The 25,274-nt window shown below is 42.9% G+C and overlaps 1 protein-coding gene across 6 annotated transcripts in view; it reads left to right on the forward strand.

Annotated features, from left to right (window-relative positions):
• Adarb2 (adenosine deaminase RNA specific B2 (inactive)) overlaps positions 1-25,274 on the forward strand; it is a 512,182-nt gene that overhangs the window by 461,716 nt on the left and 25,192 nt on the right. For all 6 annotated transcript variants that reach the window (XR_012442201.1, XM_074056752.1, XM_074056753.1 and 3 more), the window contains 3 exons: positions 643-811; positions 3,995-4,146; positions 12,239-12,407. Coding sequence is in view for 5 of the 6 variants with exons in the window: in XM_074056752.1 (XP_073912853.1) it covers positions 643-811; positions 3,995-4,146; positions 12,239-12,407 (490 nt within the window). In the remaining variant the exon portion in view is untranslated. The remainder of the gene's footprint in view (positions 1-642; positions 812-3,994; positions 4,147-12,238; positions 12,408-25,274) is intronic.

Here is a 25,274-nt window from a genome sequence, read left to right on the forward strand (position 1 = left end):
AACACTTTCCATCAGCCAATCTTTCAATGAAGATGCAACCATTAACTTGGAGGACGTGGGCAGGTGGCAGAACTTCTGGGGCAGCTAAAGGCCCTTCCTCTTCCCCTTTAGGATCTCAGCAGGAAATCCTACAGCTGTCCAGTTCCTCCTCCTCCAAGGCTGAACTGGGCTCTAGCCCTATGTCAATTCTTTGGTGGCAGGCTACCACCCCATCTGTATTATGCCCATCTTTTCCAAGCCTCCTGCACAAAGGTGGGGAAAATACAAACTCCCAATTACTCATCAGATAAATAATCAGCTCGTCAGATATAGCTAAGGGGGCAAAACTCAAGAGTCAGCATGCTGATCTTGGTCTAGAGAAGTCAACAGAGGTCTCAGAATGACAGTTGTTGGCCCAGCTGCCTTCCAGGGTACAGCATAAAAGGCATACCACGAACAAGGGGAGATTCTACAAGCAGTACTTTGCATGACTTTCACAAATCCCACAACAAACATAGCAAACTGCATTGTGCATGTCAGCCTGCTGAACCTCAAGGCTGGTGTATATGGGAGAGTTGACAAGGATACATGCAGTGGGTCTCCCAGCCATGGAATGGGGTTTGTGAAATCCAAGCTGTTATGACCATCCTCTATGTCCCCTAGGCTTGGATACCAGGCAGGCACAGGTCATCGTCCTGTCCTCGGGGACCAAGTGCATCAGCGGTGAGCACATCAGTGACCAGGGACTGGTGGTCAATGACTGCCATGCTGAGATTGTGGCCAGGAGAGCATTTCTTCACTTCCTCTACGCACAACTGGAACTGCACCTAAGGTAAATGGGCCCCTGGCGTGGGCTGCATGGTCTCCCAGGGATTGCAGCTCCTTGATGGGTTTGTTGACACACCTAGGCTGGTCAGCAGCCACTGAACAGAAGAGAGACCCTCATCCCCACTTGATTTCCTACATAGGGTGAGCATATGGCTATGTGCCATAAGCATCTATTTTTATTCAGATTTGAGGCTTCCTTGAGCACTACACAGACCAGTAAAATGTTGAAATACCAGGTATCTTCCTCAGTATCCAATGTCTCTCTCCAGGAAACACCCTATTTGCCTATGGGTAAATACACACACACCTCCACACAGATGCCTGCACATATGCGCGCACCCTGGGACATGCCCTGTCACAGTTCATTCCATTTATTCTTTCAGTTAAAACATTCAGGGTTCACTACCACATCCCACAAACAAAAGCTTCCTCACGAGGCTCAGGTGCCTCTAGAGTCAAGGAAACCACAGGGCCCAGCCAGCCTGGATTTTAAGTGCCATCCACGCTCAACAAGGTATTTCTCCAGTCAGCTAGCTACTCAAACTCCAAACGCCAGTGGAACCAGGAGACAATCCAGCCCCAAGGCCAAGAACACAGAGGAACTCCCCAAAAGGAAATAGCCACCCAGTTTTGGTACCTTCACTGTGGGTCTAAATAAAGGCAGTATTATTCTCACCACAGTCCTCCAGTTATTAAACCCAGGTCCAGCAAGGGAGGAGGAGAGAAGAGAGGGAGCAGGGAAGAGAGGAGGAAGAAAGAGGGAGGGAGCAAGAGAGGCAGGAAGGAAGAAAGGAAGGGAGAAAGGAAGGAAAGGAGGGAGGAAGGAAGAAAAGGAGGAAGGAAGGAAGGGAGGGAGGGAGGGAGGGAGGAAGAAAGGAAGGAAGGAAGGAAGGAGGGAAAACATTGTGTTGATTGAATCAAAAGTGTGTTCAGTTATAAGGCAGGGTGACTTAGATCAATGCACTTGCTTCCTAGTAAACTTTCATTTCATCCCTGGAAAGGTGTCAGGTCGAAGTTGACATCTCTGCTCAATTTTAGCAAATTGTGTCCACTTCAGATGTGGCCCACAGATCAGCATTTCTGCAGAAGAGAAGGAGTCCTTCTTTCCTTATCAGCCTTGTTTCAGAATTTCTCATCCAAGGAAATTTCTTATAGAACTCAGGATTTCTGCAAGACTGACCAGGGCCATCTCTCAAATGCCAGGCTCATAGACAGGCTGCCATTTTACTTCTTGTCCCCAGTCCTCCATCTGCAGTTAACAGGCTCAGTTTCCACTGGAGAAGTCCCAGGCAAGTAGCTCTTGCAAATGACACAGTGACCACTTTGACATTGGTGCTTAGTACCTTCCAGCCCTCATCCTCCTTGGGGAGGTCACCCTGTCCTGACTTCAGTTCTCCCCACACCTCCACATTCCCAAATATGTTGCAATCACTAGACCTTGTCTTCAGGGAAGGTAACTAAAGTGGCAGTGAGGGTTTTGTGGTGTTGCCTGTTTCCTGGCCCCACCTGCAGATGCATTTTAATAAGGCCATTCAGACCCTAAGAAATGTGCTCCAACAGTGGAATTTCCAGTGTTCTCATGGCAGGAAGAGGCAGACTGTCACAGATGGGCTGACATCCCTGTCTAAGACATGAGCAGAAACGCAGGTGGATTTGAGTGTATGACGTCTCCGATGCATTCCTGGACTGAGCTATTTAGTCACAGTGCTTTGATTGCTGTGGGTCTCTTTGCCAGAACGTTCCTGCCTTGCATCTTCCAGCTGCCTTTTCTTATCCTTCTAAGTGGTATTCTTCAAATTCACTAAAAGTGGAATCTCAGGGGGGACTTTAGTGAGTGACTCATTCAGGCCCATTAGCATGTGCAGAAGCCACACAAAGGGAAGAAAGGCCCAAATATATGCCAAACAGACTCAGATAAAAGCAATACCTTAATACACTCAATTAATTTTTATCTGAGCCTCTGAGCGGCAGGCAGCAGCCTGATATATTGCCACATCAGTTCCAGGAGTCCTGCCGACAGGCTGAACGTAGGGGAACAGACCTGGAAACCTCTCAAAATGTGGGAATATCCAACTGCTCAACCGGAAATATTTCCGAGTACCCTAGTTCCTGTTTGTGTCATAGAAGGCAATCAGGCCAATGTTTGCCAGAAGCTGGCTGTGTGCCCAGTGCTATGCCTCCTGCTGGGAGGAATTCAAAGACAACAGCACCCCATCCCTGCACTGCAAATGCCAGCAAGATGAAGCAAGGTTTGCATCACTGCAAACCATGCTCCACAGCTGGGAGACCCGGATGGAGCTCTGGAGGAGGCTCCATTGTCCCCAAGGGGTATGCCTGAGTAAAGAGAGGGCAGGTCGCAGCTAAGGAGCTGTTAGGCACTTCAAAGATTTCCTGGGGAGACAATGTCTGTTCTGCCGCCTATGATGACATCTCAGGACCCAGCACCACAGAATCCATCACCAGTGGGGCAGAATATGTAGAAACAGCAAGACTAGCAGAAAGTAGACTGCCAGAAACCAAGGAAAACAGAATCTGGGCAAGGAAAAGCAGCCACGTTGGTTCAATGCCCACTGCAGGGTCTCCCCACCTCAAGGAAGGGGAAGCCCTTAGGTTTGAGTTTTAGGGCTGCAACGGGGAGAGTTTCCTGGAGCAAAAGATCCAGTTATCCCTTCAAGATTCAGGAGCTTTATTTATTCCAGATTCGCCCTGGATCATAGTTGGATGCAAAAAAAAAGCAGATTTGCCCTGTTTACTGTTTTCATCTAGTCCTTCTGGTGCCCAAGCCCAGCTCCACCTTTAAAGTCCCTTTCCCTCTTCAATACACACAAGTGTGGCCCACTAAGGCTCTGTCCAGTCAACAGTCCACCGCGAGATACTGCCATGAAGAGTGTTTGCTAATCCACAGAATTGCGGTTTTATAAATGGTAACTGCTGGCTTTGTAAAAGATAAACCTAAAATGTAAACGTTACGGGAGGGGGAGAATGGCACGCTCTTCACTGGCTGTGATTGCTTTCACGTGGTTTCATTGCAATCTGGTCCTGCAAGGGGCAAACACGGTCTGAGTAGAGGGGATAAAAAAGAAAAACTGGGGAACAACTCTAGGAAACAGAACAAAATGATTCGCCTGGTTGGAAGGTTTGGGGTTTGGTTTGCAGTAAATGACCCGCGTCTTCATTGTGTCCCCAGCAAGAGGCGCGAGGACTCGGAGCGGTCCATCTTCGTGCGTTTAAAGGAGGGAGGCTACAGACTTCGAGAAAACATCCTCTTCCATCTCTACGTGAGCACGTCCCCCTGCGGGGACGCCAGGCTCAACTCCCCCTACGAAATCACCACTGACGGTAAGAGACCGCACATTTGCTTTTTGTAAACTGTGCCAAGCTGGACTAGGTCCCAGGCTAGCTTGGCCCAGGCGCCCCGTGCGTGCAGCGGGCCATGGCTCTAAGACGCTGGAAGGAGATCACAGTTCCAAATTAGCTAGGTAATCATAACTCCAAAATCTTAGCCTGAGATGCCCAGATCATGGCGGAAAAGTAGTTTGCATCTAAAATTAGCTATTTAATTGCCATAGTTCTCTGCTTTGTTTTAATAGGACAGACAGTCCCTACCTCCCAGGCTGGAAAATGGAAGGGAGAGGGCAAATGAGAATTACATAGGGTGGAAGAAAAGTCAAACTGGCTCTGCAAAAACTGCTTTTACTTACAATTTTGGGGAGAATGAAGGTAGTGGGGAGTGAGGTTCTGCAAAAGTGCCACCCAGGTTAAGGGCGCACTCCCATTGCTGAGCCCCTCGGCAGGTCTGTCCAGCCAGAGTGTTTCAATGGAGGAGTCACAAGAAGCAACCATGCACTTTCACCCCTCCCAGTCACCTTCCATCAGCAAACACTGGTAACACTGTGTGTTCCAGGGTTAGAGGACAGGGTGGGTTTTCCCTTTGGTGTTGCTGATGGCTTCTTCCTCATAAAACAGAACGTGTCAAGGGCTCACTCCTCCTCACCTTACAAAATTCTATGTGGGACTTGCATACATATTGTACATACATGAGTATATGTATAAGTGTATACAACACACACACACACACACACACATTTCCAAGTCTAGGAAAAATCTTCCTATGTAGACAAAAAAAATAAGTATGTGTGTAGGGGGTATATATATTGAAATATATAAGGAAATATAAATATATAAATATATAAGGAAATAAAATTAGTATGCCAAAGAGAAAAAATTTAATATATGTATATGTATTTCTTCACCCAGATATGATATTTTGTGGTTTTCATTCTATCAAAATATTTAAATATTTATAAAAAATTAAAACATATATATGTATATGTATATATATATGTATATGTATATATGCACACACACACACACACATGATATACCATGACAGATCTAGCTCTAATAAGGATTGAAACATCAGCAAGTATATTCTGTGCTCTGAGGAAATCCCCAGTAGAAACACATTGGATAATGCCCCATTATTAAGGGTGGCTTTGGCCTTCGATTTTCCTCATATGGGCAGCTACACTTCTGTTCTAATTACCAAGGCCAGGAAAAATGAACATTTATTGAGTGTCTGCTGTGTTCCAGGCTTGTGATGAGGGTCTCCACCAAAGAGAAAGAAGACATAGGGGAGAAAGTAGTGTTTCTTAACCTGACGTCAGTTTAGCTGTTTCTCTAACCCTCAGACTGGAACTCCTTTCTCCTTTGTGACAACTTTCCTCGAACTCCATGGCTTTCTCCTTTGGAGATTGTTGGTGGGAATTCTCCATAAGGCCATTCTCAGGGACATTTTCACATCCTTTGGAAAGCAAATGGGAGAATCAGGTGGAATTGAGAGTTTAAAAAGGGAACCCATTAACTATCAGAAATTTTTTAAGGAATTGTTCCCAGAAGGGTAAGAGGGCTAGAGAGAGATACCCAGAGCTACCCCAGAGGGAAGTGGGCACAGGACAGACCCTGTAAGATCACACAGGCTATTGCTTCTCTACTGTGTAGCTTTCTGAAACAGAAAGAAGGAAAATATTTCCTTGGAAATGTCCCCCCAGCTGGATCTACATAATAGCAACCTGCTCAATAAAATCATGAAATTTGATCCGTTTCCCAACAGACGGCTACTAGGAATTATCTTTCCATTTTCTCTGGAAAAGTTTGGCATTACAAAGACTCAGCCTAAGAGTCCTCAGACTGAGGAAGGAAAAATCCTTGGAGACATTTGGGACTAGCCCTACTTTATCCAGCTTCCTCCTTGGCCCATGTGTCCCCAGCAGGAGTCCGGAAAAAGCTGAGTGAGGACTGCAAGAACCTTGGCCATGCCTGAGGCTTCCTGGTCTCCCCTGGGGACAGTTCTGGCTCATTGGGTTTCCCATGTCTCTGTACATCAAGCACCAACTGTGGCTGATCCAGCCCTCAGTTTCAACTTCTAATGTCGGTGGTTTAGAAAACAAACAAATACATCCACAGTGGCCCCCTGAGGTGCACTTTCAGACACAGATGTCTTTTATTTCATGGTGCTTTTAAGAAGTGGCAGGTGCTGGTGGAAGAAAAAAAAAAATAAAGCATTTCCCCCACATTTTTGCTGCAGATATGTCAGGCAAGAGAGTGCTGCTACTGCCTGCTTTCTGCCTCTAAATTAGGCTGATATCTCCTGACTCTTCCCACCTGGCGAGTTCAGAGAAGGCAGGCACACAGCAACTTGGTAAACTGTACTCCTCAGCCAAAAGCCATACATTGCTTTCCCCTTATTCACCCAGTAAAGGCAAGAAAAGCCAAATGGCTACTCTCTTCTGCTTGGAAGGAGCCTTCAGAGACTGCCTAGCATCTCTCGCACCAACTAAGGAAGGCAGCAGAACAGCTTCTGCAATTCCCACCTTAAAGTAATTTACTGAGCAGTGCTTTACAAGAAAAGAGTGAGCAGTTCTCCTGCTGCTCACTTATGCAGGTTTTTCATTGTTACCCTTTAAGAAGAGTCAGATTGCTAGATAAGGGAATGCAAGTGACAAGGTCTTTGCTTTGAGAGGCTCCTGCCAGGGCCAACCAGAGGGCAGAGCCTATGGTGACAAGGCCCCTGCAGAAAGACTTAGATGGAGAAGCTGGGAAAACTCCCATCTACCTAGTCCCAGAGGTCTGCAGCCAGCACCATTAACCCTCCGCAGATTCACCTGTAGAGACCCCAGGCTCACTGGACCACCAGCCCAGGTCCACGCTCCTAAACAAAGCCCTGGAATCCATGTTCTCTGGACCTGCTGTCTCCCAAAGATCACCTGTAATATCATTCTGCCCACAAATGCAGAGGCTGCAGGGCACAGATACCCTGTCCATTCCACTGAGTGCTCATCAAGGGCCTAAGCTCATTCCAAACCAAAGGAAGCTGTGGACTGCAGCTCTCAGTCTTCCCAAGGTTCTCTCTGCCTCCTCACCCACTATCAGCATAGCGCCTGCTCTGGCCTGATCACTTTGCTTGTTTGTTCGTTTGTTTGTTCCTCACTTCTGCATTTGGTCTACACAGAGCTATCATACATCTCACGGGGCCTGACACATGCTAAACTTTATCAAGCCACAGTTGTACTAGAATTGCCTCCCCACACTGTGTTTCTCTCTAGCCCCTTCCCCCTCCCTCTTTCATGCACACATGTGCATAAGCACACATGCACACACAAACACACATGCATAGCAAGATGCACACACACAAACACTCAACAGGCTCTGAATGTCAATGTCCACAAAGAAAGCTACCACATGTCCACGTCTAAGAGAAATCCAGAACTTTAAAGCGGTAACATAGATCATCCCCTGCCCTTTTATGCAGAGCATAATAAAAAAATTTTTCTGAAGTTTTAAACAATCATTAAAACAAGTATTACATAACCAGATGACCTGTGAGAGACCCGAGCCTCACTTGGAATTTCTAGGAACATATTTCCAACTCCCCACAAGGTGCAGAGTGACAGCCTTCCATCAGAGACCTTTCTGGCCTCACAGCTGTTTTGACAGCTCAGAAAGTTTATGGGTTCCCTGACCCTATGGGTCAAAGTCTACTAGATGATCCCAACTCCCTGAGGCCAGGTTCAGGGGTTCTGGGTCCAAAAGACAACATGAGGACACTGGTGTTACCACTGAGCCCCAGTCTCCTGGGAGGCCTGTAGCTGCAGAAATTCTCAGTTTCTCAGTTCTGTTTTTTCCACCAAATCACTTATCTTAACAGATCAAAACGTCTCCATCCCTTGTATCAGTGCCAATTAGTCCATGATGCTTTGAGAGAAATACTGACTGCAAGCTTAGGAATGTATTCAATTCAGTTGTTTCCAAAGCAGGTTTGTCTATCAGCATCACCTAAGAAGCTTTTTAGATTCAGGTCCCTCCAGACTCCCTTTGACCAAGGTGCATGAGGGAGGAGTGGGGTCTAAGGATTGGGAGTATTCTGAATGTTAGTTATATTTTGAGCCACTGGATTTAAACCCCCTTAATGGTCTTCCACCTGTATTGGGCACTTATTTCTTGGTGGCTGAGTGGAGAGATCTGGGGAAGAGGAGAGTCTGGCAGTGTGTCTGCAAAGGCCAGGCAGAGCTCTGCGCAAGATCCCTGACCTGCTGTACACTGGGCAGGAGGAAGAGGCTTCTTCTGGTCCATCACACGCACTGTGAGGGAAAGCTGCTTTAGCAACAGCCTTTGAAAATGGTGGTCACTGATCTCACACAACCCAGAACCACTCCACTTATCTCAGGTAACTCAAAACTGCTAAATCCTATGACTTCCTCCTGGACTCAGAGAGGCCACAGTCAGTCAAAATGGAGACAAATGCCTAAAAGTTATTTCTTCACAACCAGGTCAACATGCTTTGTGTTCCTAGGTCAGAGCTGGGATTCTGATGACTGTCCTTAAGATACTTAAGGACACCAGCTTCCACCAAGGAGTGATGAGGCTCCCTCCAGCCTCTCAGAAAGCAACCTTATTTCCTTAATGGCTCTGGAGGCCTGGGCTAGAACTGAGGCCATTCTGGTAAGATCCTAAATTTAAGAGAATATAAAGATCCAGAGCACCTCACTGCAGCTGATTAGCCTATCTTCCTCCCAAATTACCAACATCACTGCATATGGCCTGATTTTTAAATAATCTGGTAAATTCAGTTCCCACTATCATTTTCCAAGAAGTTAACAGATAAAATTCCCCGATGTATCTCCCACAAGATGCCATGAAAAAACAGCAGAATCATACATACATATATATATATGATTTCATGGTAAATGCCTAGTACACTCATTCTAAACCAGAACATTTATTACATAGCACAATTTAGGAAACTAAGACAAATTCCATAAGAAGTAAGGGAATCTACATCTCAGTTCCTTATATTCTTATCTGCAAATTTCCTACTAAGTTACAGAAATATGCAATATATGATAATTTTCATGCATTGTAAGATAATAAATTTTAATGATTTATAATTTGACATCACCATACAATAAGGTTAGGATCACCTACATGACAACATGGCAAAAATTGTAGATTTTATTACTATAATAAATAATGGATTGCCTCATAGATATATACCTATCTTAAGACAGTTTGAAAATGTGATGTTTATTTAATGTTTAAAGATATTTTCTTTCTTTCTTATACCTTTGTGGATTTTTTTTTTTGGCTTTCAGTTCTCTCTCTCTCTCTCTCTCTCTCTCTCTCTCTCCCTTATGCCATCGTAGCAACCATGCATTGCTCTTTAGATAAATCCTTAGCTCCCTAGAGGATTTATTTACTTAATTATCATTTATTGTCATCTTTTGACTCTTCCCTAAAAAAACAAAATATTCACTTGGAGTAGTTTTCTAAAACATATTGCTACTCTAAGTCACCTTAATGTCAATCCCAGAAGGTATGGACATTAGGTTATAATCATGATAATGAAGAGTTCAATGATTTGGACTATCAAAATTGGAATGCAATGTTCCAGTGGATTTGGGACATTTATACACGACAAGCAGCATCTTAACGTTCCATAGCCCCACCATCTGAGACATACTATAAATCCACTAAAGATTAAGTTCAGTCCCCAGAAGTCTCTAGTTAGATTTGGCATTTCTACTTGAAGAGGCATTTTCAACTCCCTCCTGCCTCTTGCAATTAACCAAGAAGGAGTCAGAGGAAGCGGGTTCTAGGAGTTCATCAGCTCTTCAACTCGCCCTGGGACTGATCAAGCTCATCAGGGAGTGTGCTAGAGAAGGCAGCTGGAGACTTAACTGCTCCAAAATTAAGACTCTCGGGGATGTCTCACACACCTGGCTCTTGAGGTAAAATTAATCTAGTCTAAACACTTTGGGTTGACTCCTAGAAACCATTGTTAATTCAAGCCAGACTTCCCATTGTCTTGACCTTAACAGATGGTAGGAATTTAGAAAGACTTTACAATACAATGAGCAACTTTGGACACTTAAAAGATGACATGATAGTTGACACATAGGGAGAGTATGAGAACACTACAATGCAAATAGAGGAGAGTAAGTACCATATTCCCTGAGAAACTACCTCCCAACTGAGGAGGTTAGGGAGTAAAGTCCCTAACATTGGGGAAATATTGTAGAAGCTGTGAGATATGCTGGCTCCTCCACTCCCCATTCTGCTTGCCACAGAAAGCTGATATTTAACAAATACTCCACCTGGAAGACATAAAAACTCAGGTTAAACTCAAGGTTTGTTCAAGCATTTTTTGAGTCATATGAATTATTTTATGTTTAATTTGTCATCACCATCATCATCATTGTCATCACATCTACATTATCACCATCATACTAATAATCATTGTCAACACCGTTATCCTCATCACCATACTCACCATTACCCATCATCATTGCCATATCCACAATCATGCCACCATGATACTCATCATTACCAGCAGCGGTAGTGTCACCATCATTCTCACCACCTCTATCAACATCACTGTCCTTATCACCACTGTCATCACCATTACTGTCTGCACCGTCATCGTTATCACACTATCAGCATTGTCATACAATTCCCAGTGCCAATCCCAGAGAGAATGTCATTCTACCTGGGGAGTTATGGGCACTTGTTTTCCCCTTGGTTCTTCCTTCTAAGGATCACTTACAGACAAACCCAACTTGGATCTCATTAGGTATCTGGTGAGTTCTAGGGTGAAAAAGCTGTCTGAAACACCCCCAAAAGTTTCTTTCTCCAGGAAGTGCAGCAACCCTTCTTCCCAAAAGATAGCCTTTAGGTACTATGAAAGTGTGCTGAAAGAACTTCGGCTCTTAGAACCAATAAGAAAGCACCCTGGAAATTAATCTCTGTAGGAGAAAGTTCCCATAAAAACTCAAGTGTCTACTATTCAGCACTTTATAGAGCAAATGAAGGAGAAACTCTATCTACACACCTTCCAAAACTTAAACAGAAACTTTTTCAAGAAAGTGTTCAGCATTCATCTATCTTATTGTATGTATGTAAATGTTGGAATCACTGTGCTCTTTTATGCATAATTTGTATGCAAAGGAGTTAACCATTTCTCTAGTACAATATAATCCAGACTTAATACACAAAATCTTTTTAAAGAAAGAAAATAAATAAATGTAAGGGTCAAAACCCACCCAGCACCTTTTCCTATATGGTCTAAAAGATAAGCATGGTTTTGCAGTTTTTAAATGGTGGAAAAAGGTGAAAATAATAATACAGACATCCCTCAGTATTCATGGGAAACTGGCTCCCAAACTCCCCACAGATACAAAAATCCAAGGATACTCAAGTCCCTTGCATAAAATGATGTAGTATTTGCATTTATATAACTTATGCATGTCCTCCCATAAGCTCTCAATCATCTCCGGATTACTTGTAATACCTACTACAATGTAAATAGCTGTTTTGCTGCCATGTTTAGGGAATAAGTCAGTATAGATACAAACTTTTTCCAAATATTTTTTATCTTTGGTTGATTGAATCCACAAATGCATAGCTGGTAGACAGGGAGGACCAGCTGCATTTTGTGATGTGTAAAAATTATATGTTCAATTATATGTTCAAGTTTCAGTGCACAACAAGGCTCATTCATTGACCTGTCATCCAAGGCTGCTTTTGTGCTTCTGTGGCAGAGTTGGGCAATGGTAACAGGACAGTATGGCCTGCAAAGTTTCTGAGATGTTTACTCTCTGCCCTTCATAGCACAATCAGCTGACCCAGGGAAAGCAGCATTGTGCAGGACCCCAGCTCTTAACCATGTCACTCTTGAAATAAGGAAATTCCTCCCACTCTGGCATTTACTTCCAAAACCTGCCCCCTTGTTCAGCTCCCTCCAAGGCCCTCTGACATGGTCTCTGTCAGTTCCCTCCTCCTCTCTCACGTCTCAAATCCACAGCAAACCCACAGAACCCTTGTGTCTCTTCACAAGTGTCCCTGCCACCTCTCACCACCACCTCTTCTTTCCTAGTGAACAGCAGCAAACACATCGTCAGGAAGTTCCGAGGGCACCTGCGCACCAAGATTGAGTCCGGGGAGGGGACAGTCCCTGTCCGGGGCCCCAGCTCAGTACAGACATGGGACGGCATCCTGCTAGGGGAGCAGCTAGTCACAATGTCCTGCACAGACAAGATCGCCAGGTAAGAGCCTCATTACCTATCTACTTCCAAAAGTCGGTTGTGGTCCTCTGTGAGAATGACAAACAGAAGGCTCCAAGCCATTTCATGGTCCTGAATGAAGTCAGAGAAACACATCACATACCATTAAGAGGCTAGATGCCTAAGGCAGTGCCTGTCTTCAATGACCAAGGCACATTTTTCATTCCATGTCCTTGAGGCAAAAGTGCCTTGAGCAAGCAAGTTCCTAGCAATGTCAAGTTCCTGCTGCAAACACATAAAATACCTGGTCATTGTTAAGTCCAGCTACAGAACTGATTGAGAAGCAAAGGCAGCATTTGAAATAAGGCCACTTACTTTACACTAAAGCCTGACAATTGCCTAAGGAAAGACATTAACCTTCAGCTAAGTGGGACTCTGCTGTTCTCCTATTTCCCAAAGATACCTTCCTTTTAGGAGAATTTTCAAAAGTCTCCTCTACTGGTCTCAGAGACCAGGTTGAACAAGAGGAGGAGGAATTTGCAGACAGGGCAGCCCCCTCTCAGCCCCCTCACAAGGCACCTGCTATTTGGAAGGAGGCTCCAAGCTAGCCTAAACCACACCACTTTCCTCAAACTCATTGTGATGCCCAAGACCCACCCTCCATCCACCACCAACCTCAAGTCAAAGTTTGGAAAATAGTTGTAGGGTACGCTTTGGCAGGAGGCGGAACAGCAGCTTAAGTTTTTCTGAAAGAGCCATACACTCCCCCAAAGCCACTCATGACAATAACAACATGATAAGGTGGTCATAAAAAACCTGGGCAAAGGGCCAGGTGTGGTAGTGCACAGCTGTGGTCTCAGCTACTCAGGAGGTGGAGGTAGGAGGCTCTCAGTCAGAGGCTAGTCCAGGCAAAGTTAACACAAGACCCTATCTAAAAATCAGACTAAAAGCAAAAGGCCTGGGGATGTGGCACCAGTGGTAGAGCACCTGCCTAGCAAGAGTGAGGCCATCAGTTCAGTCTCCAGTACTGCAAAGGAAAAAAAAAAAAAACTAGGTAAAAAGTGAATCTAATGATCATTTGGAAACTTTGATAAATGTATTAATCTATAGTTGATAAGCCAAATAAAAACAGAGCGTTTTATGCAAATACGGTCTCTAAGCAAGGATACGCCTCCAAATTCTAATGACATTGGTGCCCCTAAACCACCTACATAGACATATTTGTGGCTGAAACTAGTCAGGTGATGAGGTTAGTCTCACAGGATGCGAAGGGAGAAGGGTTGGGGAAGAGGGGAAAAATGGCCTAAGGACCCAGGAGGGCTGGTGGAGTGGCTCAAGTGGTAGAGCACCTGCCTAGCAAGCATGAGGCCCTGAGTTCAAACCCCAGTACCATAAAAAAATAAAATAAGGACCCAGGAAAACCCAATGACATCACCTAAGGCAATTGCAAGCTAATACAGAAAGCATTTTGTACCTGTGAGGTCCTCAGCTTCCCACCACCACTACAGAATCTGGGGATTGAAAATGGGGGTGGGCAAAGCTGTCTCCTGTAATCCCAGTTAAAATGCAATCACCCCCAAGTACCTATACAAAACTAGGCACATCTTATATGCTCGACAAATATTTGTGGATGAACTGAATGGATTTATTTACTTATTATGACCTCAAGGACTGGTCCACTGGCTGCTTTTCATCTGGAGAGGGGAACGCAAAGCCCAGGGGTGAAGAGAATTTAGTTGTGTATGAGGTCCAAGGCAGGAACATCAGGCAATGCCAGGAAGTGCAGAACCCAGGGAAAAAGCCAGCATCCCAGCTCCCAGGAGGGAAGAGGGTGCCTTTCGGGACTTCTTCCTTCTACCCCTGTCTCAGGCTCCACCCCTCGGCTGCCTGTTGGAGGCTTCCTGGGGCTACAGGGCAGAGAAAACATCAGCCCCTGACAGCAGTGATTCCAGATTCTCATGGGAAATTACCAAGTGACTACAGGAAAAAATGGCGCCATTTACATCCGTGGCTTTGATTGCTCCTGGTTCAGTATAGTAAGGAGATGACTTAATGACAGTAAATCAAAGCACTGAATTCTGTATCAAAGGGAGCAGCCCATAGTCACCAAATAGCTCATCTTTCAGAAGAAAATGCATTCCTCCTTTGTAATGTTTTCATCTATGCATGGAGTGAAAGGGGGAAAAAAGCAGCAATATTCACTTTAACAGAAATTCTCTTGGTACCCTAAGATAGCATTTGGGTTTCTAAATTAACTCTCTGACTCCCAGAAAAATGAAGTTAACACTACAGAAATGAAATTTTGTTGTCTCTGGGATCTTAAGCATCAATAGACAGTAAATTAAACACGGTTACAAAACCTGCCCTGTGTTTGTTGTTGGAGGTCTCTCAATGGTAATGCTCTAAAGTCAGGTCTTTCTCTTTTTAATAAAATCACCTTGAAAAATAAAAGTCCACGTTGCATCCCCTCCAGGGATTTTTAAATGGTGTCTTACATGGAGGAAGATTCTAGACTGTGTTGTAAAGAGAAATAAAAGTTGTAACGTCCCTGGCTCTAACCAGAAGAAATGAGAACTCTCCCTGAATTTGCCTGGGAATTAATCCACATGTGCAAGTATGTTCAAAGTCAGTAGTTTCATCCTCTCTTCCCATTCACCTAGTTCCTTTTCCCCAGATCTGGTGACCAGGTAGTTAGAGATGGGATAGAGGGGTACAATGGAGAAGGGGGAGATACCCAGTAGGAGCTTGAAGATGTCTCCTCACTCCTTCAATCTGTCACCTCAAAGCCCATCTCCCCACCTTCCACTTTCTATGCTTTCTGTTCTGCCTCCTCACTCTTTTGCTTTCTCTCATCACTCCTCCACCCTCTGTTCTCTCCATTATCTCTGTCTCTGCCTCCATGTCTCCCTGTCTCCCTCTTTGTATCTGTCTCCCTTTGTCTCTTTCCCTCTGTCATTCCTCTTTCTCCCTCTGGCTCTCTCTTTCTCTCTCTCTTTCTCTCTCTCTCTTTCTCTTTCTCTTTCTCCTTCTCCCCTTTCCCTCCCTCCCTCTCTCCCTCTCTGTCTCTCTCTCTCCCTCTCATCCTCCTATCTGGCTGAGCATCTCACCTTAGCTCCACTCACACTCTGAAGAGTTTTTGAGGCTCTCCACTAACTGGCCTCTTCCCCCCTGTGTCACCCACTGTGCCCCCGCTCCCTGCCTAGCTGTAGGGTCATTCTTTTAGGGTCCCACCCCATTACCCACCTTGTCTCCTGCACTGGAATGGCAGGGATGTGTTTGCTTCTGCATCTCAGCTCTGACCTTCAAGAGATCGTTGGTGCCACTTCATTTGCATGGTGTCTGTCACAGTGAGATGCACATGATAGCCCGTGATAAACAGTGACTGTTGGTAATGATGATGAGGACAGGGCAATGGTGACCATGGCGATGACAGAAATAATGCACCAGCTCTGAACAGTCCTGTCTGGGTCAGGCAAAAGCAATTGGCATTGAAACACATCCTTTGGCATGGCAGTCCTTGTGCCTCTGCCATAATCAGACCCTGAGCATGAGATAAGGATGCAAATGCCGAGCACGAGCTATTTTAGAACAGGGGCACATTTGCCATTTTTGAGCAGGAGCATATGTTATGCTAATGACTCAAGTCCATAAGCATCTGTAATATGCATTATTTGTACAAAGGCTTCACAAAGAGACCATCTGATAATGTATGTGTTCATCTGTTTTCTATCCTGTACAGAAACAAAAATTCAACCTCGGGCTTAAATAATGTTCAAAATAAAGGATTTTCATACACAAATGCAGATGAAACATTGTAACTCAATGAATTCATGACACTCAAGGCTCTTTGGAGAATGGAGCTCTGAGGACACAAAGACATAGAAGTCACAGTCTATAAAACGGTGGGAGGACACACTAGGCTGTAAAAACTATAACCATGATACACAGTACCCAGTATAATACCAGCATGTGGGAAAGAGCTAGGTCCTCAAGAGCTAATTATTAAGTTTTCAAGCAGTTTTAAAAGTCATTATTAAAAGTTAAATTACTTAAACTTACAACTAAATAAATTATATTAAGATGAAGGTACTCAAAACCCATCACTTGGACTGGAGGTATAGCTCAGTGGTAATCCACTGACCTAGCATCCCCCCAAAATAAAACCCTTATTACCTCCACTACTCTTACTAGTATTTATGCTTGTGAGCAAGGAAACACTGTAAAGTAATCTGCTGCTGCCCAAACTTCTTTTATTTCCTCCCAAATCTGTAGTCAGTGACTTCATACTGGTAGCTCAAAAATTGCTGTGGTAATAGTGTTTACACCATGAAAACAGGCAAAAACTACAAATGTAAGCTTTTTTTTTTTTCTTTTGAGAGCCAATTGTTAAAGCATATCATCAGAGACTGTAACAAGTGTACTGAGTCTAGAAATAACACATGTGGAGCTAGCTGTGCGGTCTCATGTGTCCTCAGGAGCCCTTCATTCCTCATTACAATTTATTCCTCCCTCCAAAATCTCACCTGAGGGACAGCAACCACGTCTTAATCTACATAATACATTCAGTGTCTGACATGTCAATACCTGCATATAACAGGCACCATGAGTGTTTATGGGAGAAGCAAAGAGAGATGGAAAGGAGAATGGAAAAAGGAATGATGAAAGACTGGGGCATTACAAAGGCAATAACAGCTTTTAATCCCTCTGCAGCCTGTGTCTGTACCCCTTTGCTAAGTTGAAAGGGAGTTTATAAAGGTTGGAGACACTAGACTAGGACTGGAGAGGACTAACACCTTTATTTCTCTTGCCACTGGCTACACTTGCTTCAGGAACCAACCATCAATTAGTAGATGGACACTACTGAGACCCATACATAAAAGACATTCTTATCACTGTGGGGAGACCCAAGGTGAAGGGAAAGGCTCTGACTCTTATCATTATTCTGTCTCATTCAGTGGTCAGTAGACGCTTCCTGGTTGAACAAACAAATGAATGAAACCTATTCTTTCATCAGAACAGCCAAACTGTAAAATGGAACAGGTGTATTATAGAATTCAATGTGGGAACTAAAATTTTAGAAGACTCTAATCTTTCCAGCAAGACAAAAAAAAATTTGTGCTTCCCATAGATTTTAGGAATGTATCTATAATTCACAACCCAAAGATTTCATTTCTAAGAAAATAAAATTCTTATCCTAAATGATATTTAGTAATTTAGAAATTTCTCTATTAATAGATGTAGTTCCATTTAAGCACCATGAAGAAATGTTCATTCCCTACAATTTCATGTTTTAAAATGAACGAAATTGTGTTTTTAATAAAGTTAGGGAAAGTATCTCCACTGGAGAAATCTGCAATTCTCTTTGCAAATCCCCTTTGATATCAACGAAAAATGAACTGAAGGCTGTTGAATCCAAAGATTCAAACAACACAGCTACATTATTTCCCACCTACAAATCAAAAGTAATGGACAGGTATCACCTTTTTGGAGCTATAATGCCTTAGTAATAATATTTCTACATAACAACAGGCATTCTTCTGAGTACAGAATTTTATGAATAACAACTGATTGCATTTTACAGTGTCAATGGTAAGATCAGCTTACAGGAAAACGTGAAAATGTTACAGAACGTCTGAGATTTTTACAGTGGTTTATAATGAGCCATAAAACATAGCAAAGAAAATCTTTCTCACCTTTCCTTACACAGCATCTAATGTTCTAAGTGTTTTTCCCTCTGTCCTCTGTACATGGACTCTGGACTTTCTCTAGAACTCCTGTGGAGACCGCCATTCAGTCTGCAGGGCATAGCAAGTAAGTGTCAAGGGAGTATGATGATAAGTCTGACTGTGTGCCTCCCCAGTGGTCCTGATTCTTTGTCAAGGAATGAAAGCCTCGTCGTAAGCAGAGCAATCTCTCTGGTGACTAGTGTCATGACTCTTTTTCATGAAACCTTAACATTTTTCTAGGAATCATTTAACGACTTAACTTCTCATCATAACAGAGTCAGCCCACCTTCCTCCATCCTTATGTAATTTTCCTCACTATTCAAAAAAGTTCTGGAACCATCACTAAGCCAGCTTTCCCCTGCTCCATCTGAAACACTGTCTTGACCTTTGACGAACCATAATGCCAGCTCTGGTTACTTCTCAGCTACTTGCTGGGCCCCAGTAGAGAAGGCTAAGGATTGTCTCCACCTGATAGGAATCTTTTCTTCTTTAGCTGTTTTTCTGTTTACACCTTGTCTCCCTGAGAGATGCCCACTAGGAAGCAAAAGCCATTCCCTACCTCAGCTCTCAGAGAAGTGTCTGAGTATCATAGGGGCTTAGGTGCACACTCATTTGAGGATTATGTAACCACTTGGAGATATAAAGGGATCTTGAAAAGATGCCAGGTCCCCAGACCAGCCCAGAAGCAATGGATGGAAGTGCAGCTTCATAACTTGATTGGTGATTCAAGAAGAGGAAAGGCTTTCTAACATGAAAACACACAGATCTAGAGCCTTGTCCTCCAGGAGACCCAGAGGTCCCAAAGAAGAGACCACATTTGCTATTCACTGAAGCTGATCAGAATGATGGATAAAGAAAGGGAGAAGAAAAGTCTCTTCCTGCAGAGCAGAGGCTGTGAAAGACTGGATTTGAGCTTAGGCCAGGGACAGGCCACAGCGCTTACCTGCCAGAATAAGAGCCAATGCAGAGGGCTGAAACTACAAGATTTCTTAGTCCTCTTCCCTGATGGTATATCAGAGAACAGCAGGTGTCACAGAGGTTGGAGGATAAGGGATGGCGGGGTGGCACCTGGACCCAGGACACTGAACACAGAAGAGGCCCTTCCTGCAATGCCAACTCTGTACAGTGTTTTAAATTTCTTTACATGGACCCAGTTTTCAAGGTGACTCATGTGTAACAGGACAGATGCTGTTATATCAATGTCAGTATTATTAATTTCACTTCACAGATTTGGGAGCTGAAGCTCTGTGAAATGCATGTGACTGGCTCGGGTTGCACTACTTCTTAGCAAGAAGCTGGGAGCCTGTCATCTCTCACTTTGCTTAAGCACCTGGTCACCTCCACACATAGGTCCCCAAGGTGTCACACAAACTCAATCATAAATGCCTCAGTGAAATCTAAGACACACTTGGGTATCTGCTTTGTTGAAGGCTCCATTAAGAATACAGTCCCCTTTCTGGGGCACACAGGCGTGTCTTCGTCTTGCATGAGTAAGGTGGCACCATCCTTTAAAAGCAATTTTACAGTAGAGATTGGACATGTTCTGCCTCACTGTCACCCAAAGCTGGAAGCCCCAAACTGGGCAGATCAGACACAGGAAGCATTCTGGGAGGGCAAGAGTCTTTGCTTTTTCTTTGATGGGAAAAGGACTGCCCTGAAGCCTGGAGTAGGGATGTGCCTGATAAGTTTTTTCCTTCAAAAATAATTTTTATATTGAACAGAACAGAAAACAAAATCAGATTCCTTTTGTTTGGAACAGAGCCCTCAAAATTACCAGGAAAATGTTTGGGCCATGAAAGTCTTTTGAAAGTGAAATTTCCTTTCTAGGTTTCTCAGTCTAAAAGAAATTTTCATTGAAATCCTGGTGCTAAATACAACCTTCAAAATAAAAGCTAGTTCAAAAGTTCTAAGTGGGAAGGAAGGATGAGCCCCCTTGTGAGTGAACTGGCTTTGTAGAGAAGACAAAACCAAGTCCCTGGGGCCACAGTCCATTCTTAATGCACCTGTTAGCTATTTTTTTTGTTTTGTTTTGTTTTTTAATGAGCTGAGCATGGTCCACCTGCAATCCCAGCACTAGGGAGGCAGAGGCAGGAGCTGAAAGTTTGAGTCCAGCCTAGGCTACATATCAAGACCCTGCTCAAAAAACCAAGGGCTAGAGATGTAACTTAGTGGTAGATTTCTTAGCTAGCATGAGTAAGGCTCTGGGTTCAATCTCCAGCATCACAAAAAGAAAAAAAAAATACCCTCAGGTAAAAGAGGATATCAAAGAATAACCTGACAAATTTCCTGCTGAAATAACAGTTGAAAATGAATGGTATCCCACGTTTAAAGGTTCCCCTCATTAAAAAGTAAAACATAAGAAAGAAAAATTAGGAAAAAAAAAAAAAGAAGCAAAAAGAAGTAGGAACCAATACTCCAACCGTCATAGAAAACAATGGTCAACTATTGCTATATTCCGTTACTCTTTTTTCTTAGGCTTACATTTTCTCCTGTTGCTGGGATTTTGCAATGCATGCCAGTTTGCTCACATGCTGTTACTTAACGCTATAACCATGCCTCTTTTTTAAAAATAACGAGCACTTTAATGCATGCATGATATTATGCCTAATAGTTATGCCATTAGCTGGTAAGTTCTTTCTAGCTTAATGTCTGGGATGTTTCCAAATGATTGCTACCGTGAATAGCGTTTCTAATAATACATCTACAAAAGCCTTTTTCTAAATTTCAGAATTCTTTCTTAGGACATATTCTGAAAAATGATATGATAGAACCCACTCGTGGTAGAGGGTAAACATAGGATTAAGTTAAGGATGGCAAGTGTAGGTTCATTCCCCATTCAGGTGACCTCTAAGGTGAACTTGTAAAACAGAGGCAGAGGAAGTTTGGGGACTAGCCATACGATGACAGAGGCAGAGATTAGAGTGATGTGGTCACAAACAAGGAACACCAAAAATTGCTAGCAGCTGGAACAGGAAAGGAAGGATCCAGAGCTTCCAGGCACAAGGCCTTGCCAAAACCTTGATTCCAGATTTTTGACCTACAGAATCAAAAGAGAAAACATTCCTGTTGTTTTGAGCCATGCTGCTTGTGATTATTTGTTATGGAAAACTTCAGAAACTAATACAGTATTATGAGAGAAATTGCTCATTTACCTTAACTCTTTGGAAAATCATGGAATCTGATAAAATATGTTTCTTAAAATCCCATGACTAATATCACCCTCAAAGTCTGAATGAATCTATAGAAAATGGGTTGTTTCACCTTGTCAATGAAAATTTGACCTTGAAAACCACAAAATAAGGTTTGAGTAAGCACACACTCAACCAGCCCTGTCTTGCTATGGAACACGGAACAGACCTCAGCAAAGAAAATTGTCACCTGTCACCTTCCTGGACATGTGGTCTGTTCTGTGGCTCTACGAAGCCACAGAAACAGTCTATTAAACTCTTGCCAACAGGCAAAAACCACAGTCTCCTTAAAGAACAAGGAAAACCAGAATGGTGTTTTTTGCTTTTGTCTCTAAGAAACAAAAGTTGAGTGGCAAATAAAAATCTAAATCTTCTGGAACTAATGCTCTTTTAGATATGGTTTCCAATTTTAAGTACCTGTGCCTGATTATTGATCACCACATGTCTTTAAATGAATAGATTAAAACTTTCTCCATAAAGACGAACTATAAAAAAATGATAGCTGCTCTCTGGAGAATGAGGCACTGTCTGATTGCTAAACTTAGATTCTGATTGTGAAGAGTGAGCTCTCTTTCCAAGCAGAGATCTGCTGCTCAACATCCTCCTAAAGTGAGCCTCCCTCCTCCTTTCTGCACATAGCCCACCTAGGAGGAAATTCTGACATCATTTCTCCTTAGTTTATTGGCAGGTACCTTATCTTTAAAGTGTTACCATCTCTACAGAAGTCAAATGCATGTTACTCATTTTCCTCATCTCGAAATATAGGTCTTTTTTAAACAACTGCTCCTCATATGCATTCAACCCCAAATTTTCGGTTTGGATCACAAACATTTTTAACCTCTTCTTTCATTAGACTGCATCATTTCATGATGAAAGTAGTCAGTGATCAATTTGATGATGATTATCAAATTTAAAAGCAATAACAGCAAGTCAGAAATGGTGCTGCATCTGCCTCCCTGTTACTCTCCCTGTAAAGTGGACAGAGTGGCTGGCTCTTTCCCACCTCAGACACAGTGGACAGCCCTATCCTCCCAGGATTTTACCCAGGTGTGTGCAGGCAACACAGGGAAGAGAAGCCTGATTCTGCAAAACAAAACTGGCGATTGGATCAGAAACACTACAAAGGTGAAAAGAATACAAGAGAAATGGCCAAGCATGGATCTAAGACAACTTCATAGATGACTTTCAGACCTCATGGACTCCAACTAAACATACTGCTGAGGGAGGGGTTTCTAGGGCAATAGCAAGGGTCTTGATGCCTGGGGCAAGTCACTAGGCAGTTAGTATAGTGAAGACTCCACATAGGAGAAGAGTAGAGGAATGGCCCCTGAAAACAGGCAGGAATAGCAACACTTATATCACACAAAGTAGACTTCAATCTTACATTGGTCAAATGAGACAAAGAAGGACATTTCATACTAATAAAGGTTAAATACATCAAAAGGAACTAACAATTATCAACCTTTATGCACCCACTGTGAGTGCACCCAATTTCATCAAACATACATTGAAGGACTTAAAAGCACACACAGACTCCAACACAGTGGTAGTGGGAGACTTTAATACCCCCTATCATCAATAGATTGATCGTCCAAACAAAAAATCAGGAGACCAGGAGAGCAGGGTGGGGTCATCTAGGGACGCAGTGCTGAGGAGGCAGGTGACATGTGCCACAGGTGGTCAGGCAGGCAACCAGGCCATCATATCTGTTTGAATATACCATAATTTACTTAACCAATTCCCTACTAAGAGGCAACCAGAGTAGTTCCAGGGTTTTTTGGTTTTGTTTTGTCTCATTTGTTTGCTTTGCAACTGCAAGCATCTTTCTATAACTCTCCTTATACATATATCCTGACACCTTATTGATAGGTACCTGTGGGTTGAATTCCTAGCAAAGACATTGTTGAGTCAAAGAATATCAGTCATCTCTTTTACTTAGGAAAGATATTAGTAGAGTGGAAATGGAATGGCAAGTGTCTCTGGCTTGGCATTATTGCCTGTCTTTATAAAAGTGTGGGGGAGGGGTGATGACCCCAGATGGAAAATAAAGTTGGGGGCCTATGTGTCACACATGAAGACTGTGAATCATCACCCCTCTTCCCCTCAATGTGGGCTTCACACACATTAGGCCAAACATGGTAGTTCCTTCCAGTACCGGGCAAATTTGTCCACAGAAGAGGACAAAGAAAGTTTACTTGTCAAGGTGCTTAAAGGCTTTGCTATAGATTTCACCACAATTTTAGTTACACCTTTTCTCAGGGTCAACTGGAGGTGATGAAAACAATAAGTAGCAAGACAAACTGTCCAAAATATACAAGGAAAATTGTTATTCTCTGTCTTATATATAAGGCACACAACTGTTGTTAACAGTCTTGTGTATAGTCTATCCTAAAAGGAATTTCACAATTGTTCCTATTGTAACTTGGAGGACACAGTTTGAACTCAGCAAGGAGATTGCATCTCTGGCTAAAGGAAGACAGTCTTTTCCAAGATTTTTTTCCCCACTTCTCTGTGGTATTTCAATGATTGACAAACAGACAAAAATATATTTATTTAAGGATTATCTATATTGAAAACTAGACCTGGGATTTTTTTGTCTGTCAACACTGCAGTAATATCAGCTATTTGAACAAAAGGAGAGATATTTTTCCATTCAATCCTGAATGCTCAGAATTCTCCAGCTTATATTCAGAAAGACATTTGGTTTTATTGATCATGTTGGCTGAATAAGTTTAAACTCCAATAGCCAGGCAAGGAGAAGGTTGATTTTCTTTTTATTGTAAAGGTTATTAAGAAGAAACCAGATATAGAAGTTATTTGTCCTTAAACCATCCTGTGGAATCAGAACCACACAAGTATGTTCCAGAAGTTTTGTTCAAAACCAATACTTTGATGGTCTCAAGAACTATGATCTATCTGCTGTGAATGTTAATTTTATTTTTAAAGATATGGCTTGTTTCAAGAAAGCGCTTTGTTATCAGTGGAGAAATGTATATTTTCCCGCTTTTAATTGATAAGAAATTTTGAAATTCCACCAGCAGTCTGAGAATTAATAGGCCCCACTTGGATTGTCTGCAACCCAGAACCCTTTGCTATAAACGATAACTCTCTCCGCCCACTTTCCCAGCATTCTTGCCTACAAACAATGATCTTTTCTTGGTGTACTTTTACACCATCTTCACATCTGAAACAGAGGTTTCTAAAACACTAAATGATATCCATTTTGTTAAATTTCTCCTCCACTTTTCTGCCTGTCTTCTGGTTTCAGATTTAAGGGAATGAACCAAATCCCTCAAAACCATTAGCATTGTTCCTTCAAAGAAAGTCTCAGCTACCACAAAGTCCTCCCCTGGGTTTTGTAGACATTCTATAACCTATCAGTGAAAAGTGAGGAAGAGAGAACCATGGTTAGCGTGTTAGATTGTTCTGGTGAAAACACAAGTTTAGGCAGAAACAGTATTGCCTAATGGAGGGGCTTCTTTCAGATGTGCCCTTTCTCTCAGAACCTTTTGATATTTACCCTTTGACACGATTCGATGTAGACAAGGACTGCCTTCTCCTTGCTTTTGGAGAGCAACGCTGTGACTTATAGAAATGACCACAATATTTTCTTTAATGAAGTTATGCAAATCTGATAGACTAAAGTAAATGTTTCATAAAACCAATGACTGTTTAAATTGTAGGACTAAATTGTTTGTATATAAATATTACCTTTTATATTCCATTTGAGTTTTATGTAGATGAGCACATTACTTTAATGGCCTGCATTTTCGGAGGGAGTGTGGGAGAGTTGCTCCCTGAAATTCTCGCCAGCCAGATGGCTGCCTTTTCTTGCATGAGATTAAAAGATGCTTCTATTCGCCGTGATGCTTCTGAGGCAAATTAATATCACTGGCTAAATTGCTTGTGTTTTCGGAATAAAATTTAAAGAGAACTTTTAAAGCAATCGGTGTCACAGGTTCTCAGAGCAGATTGCTCTCCAGGTAGAAAGACAT

Source organism: Castor canadensis, chromosome 15 (genome assembly GCF_047511655.1).
Source record: "Castor canadensis chromosome 15, mCasCan1.hap1v2, whole genome shotgun sequence".
NCBI lineage: Eukaryota > Metazoa > Chordata > Mammalia > Rodentia > Castoridae > Castor > Castor canadensis.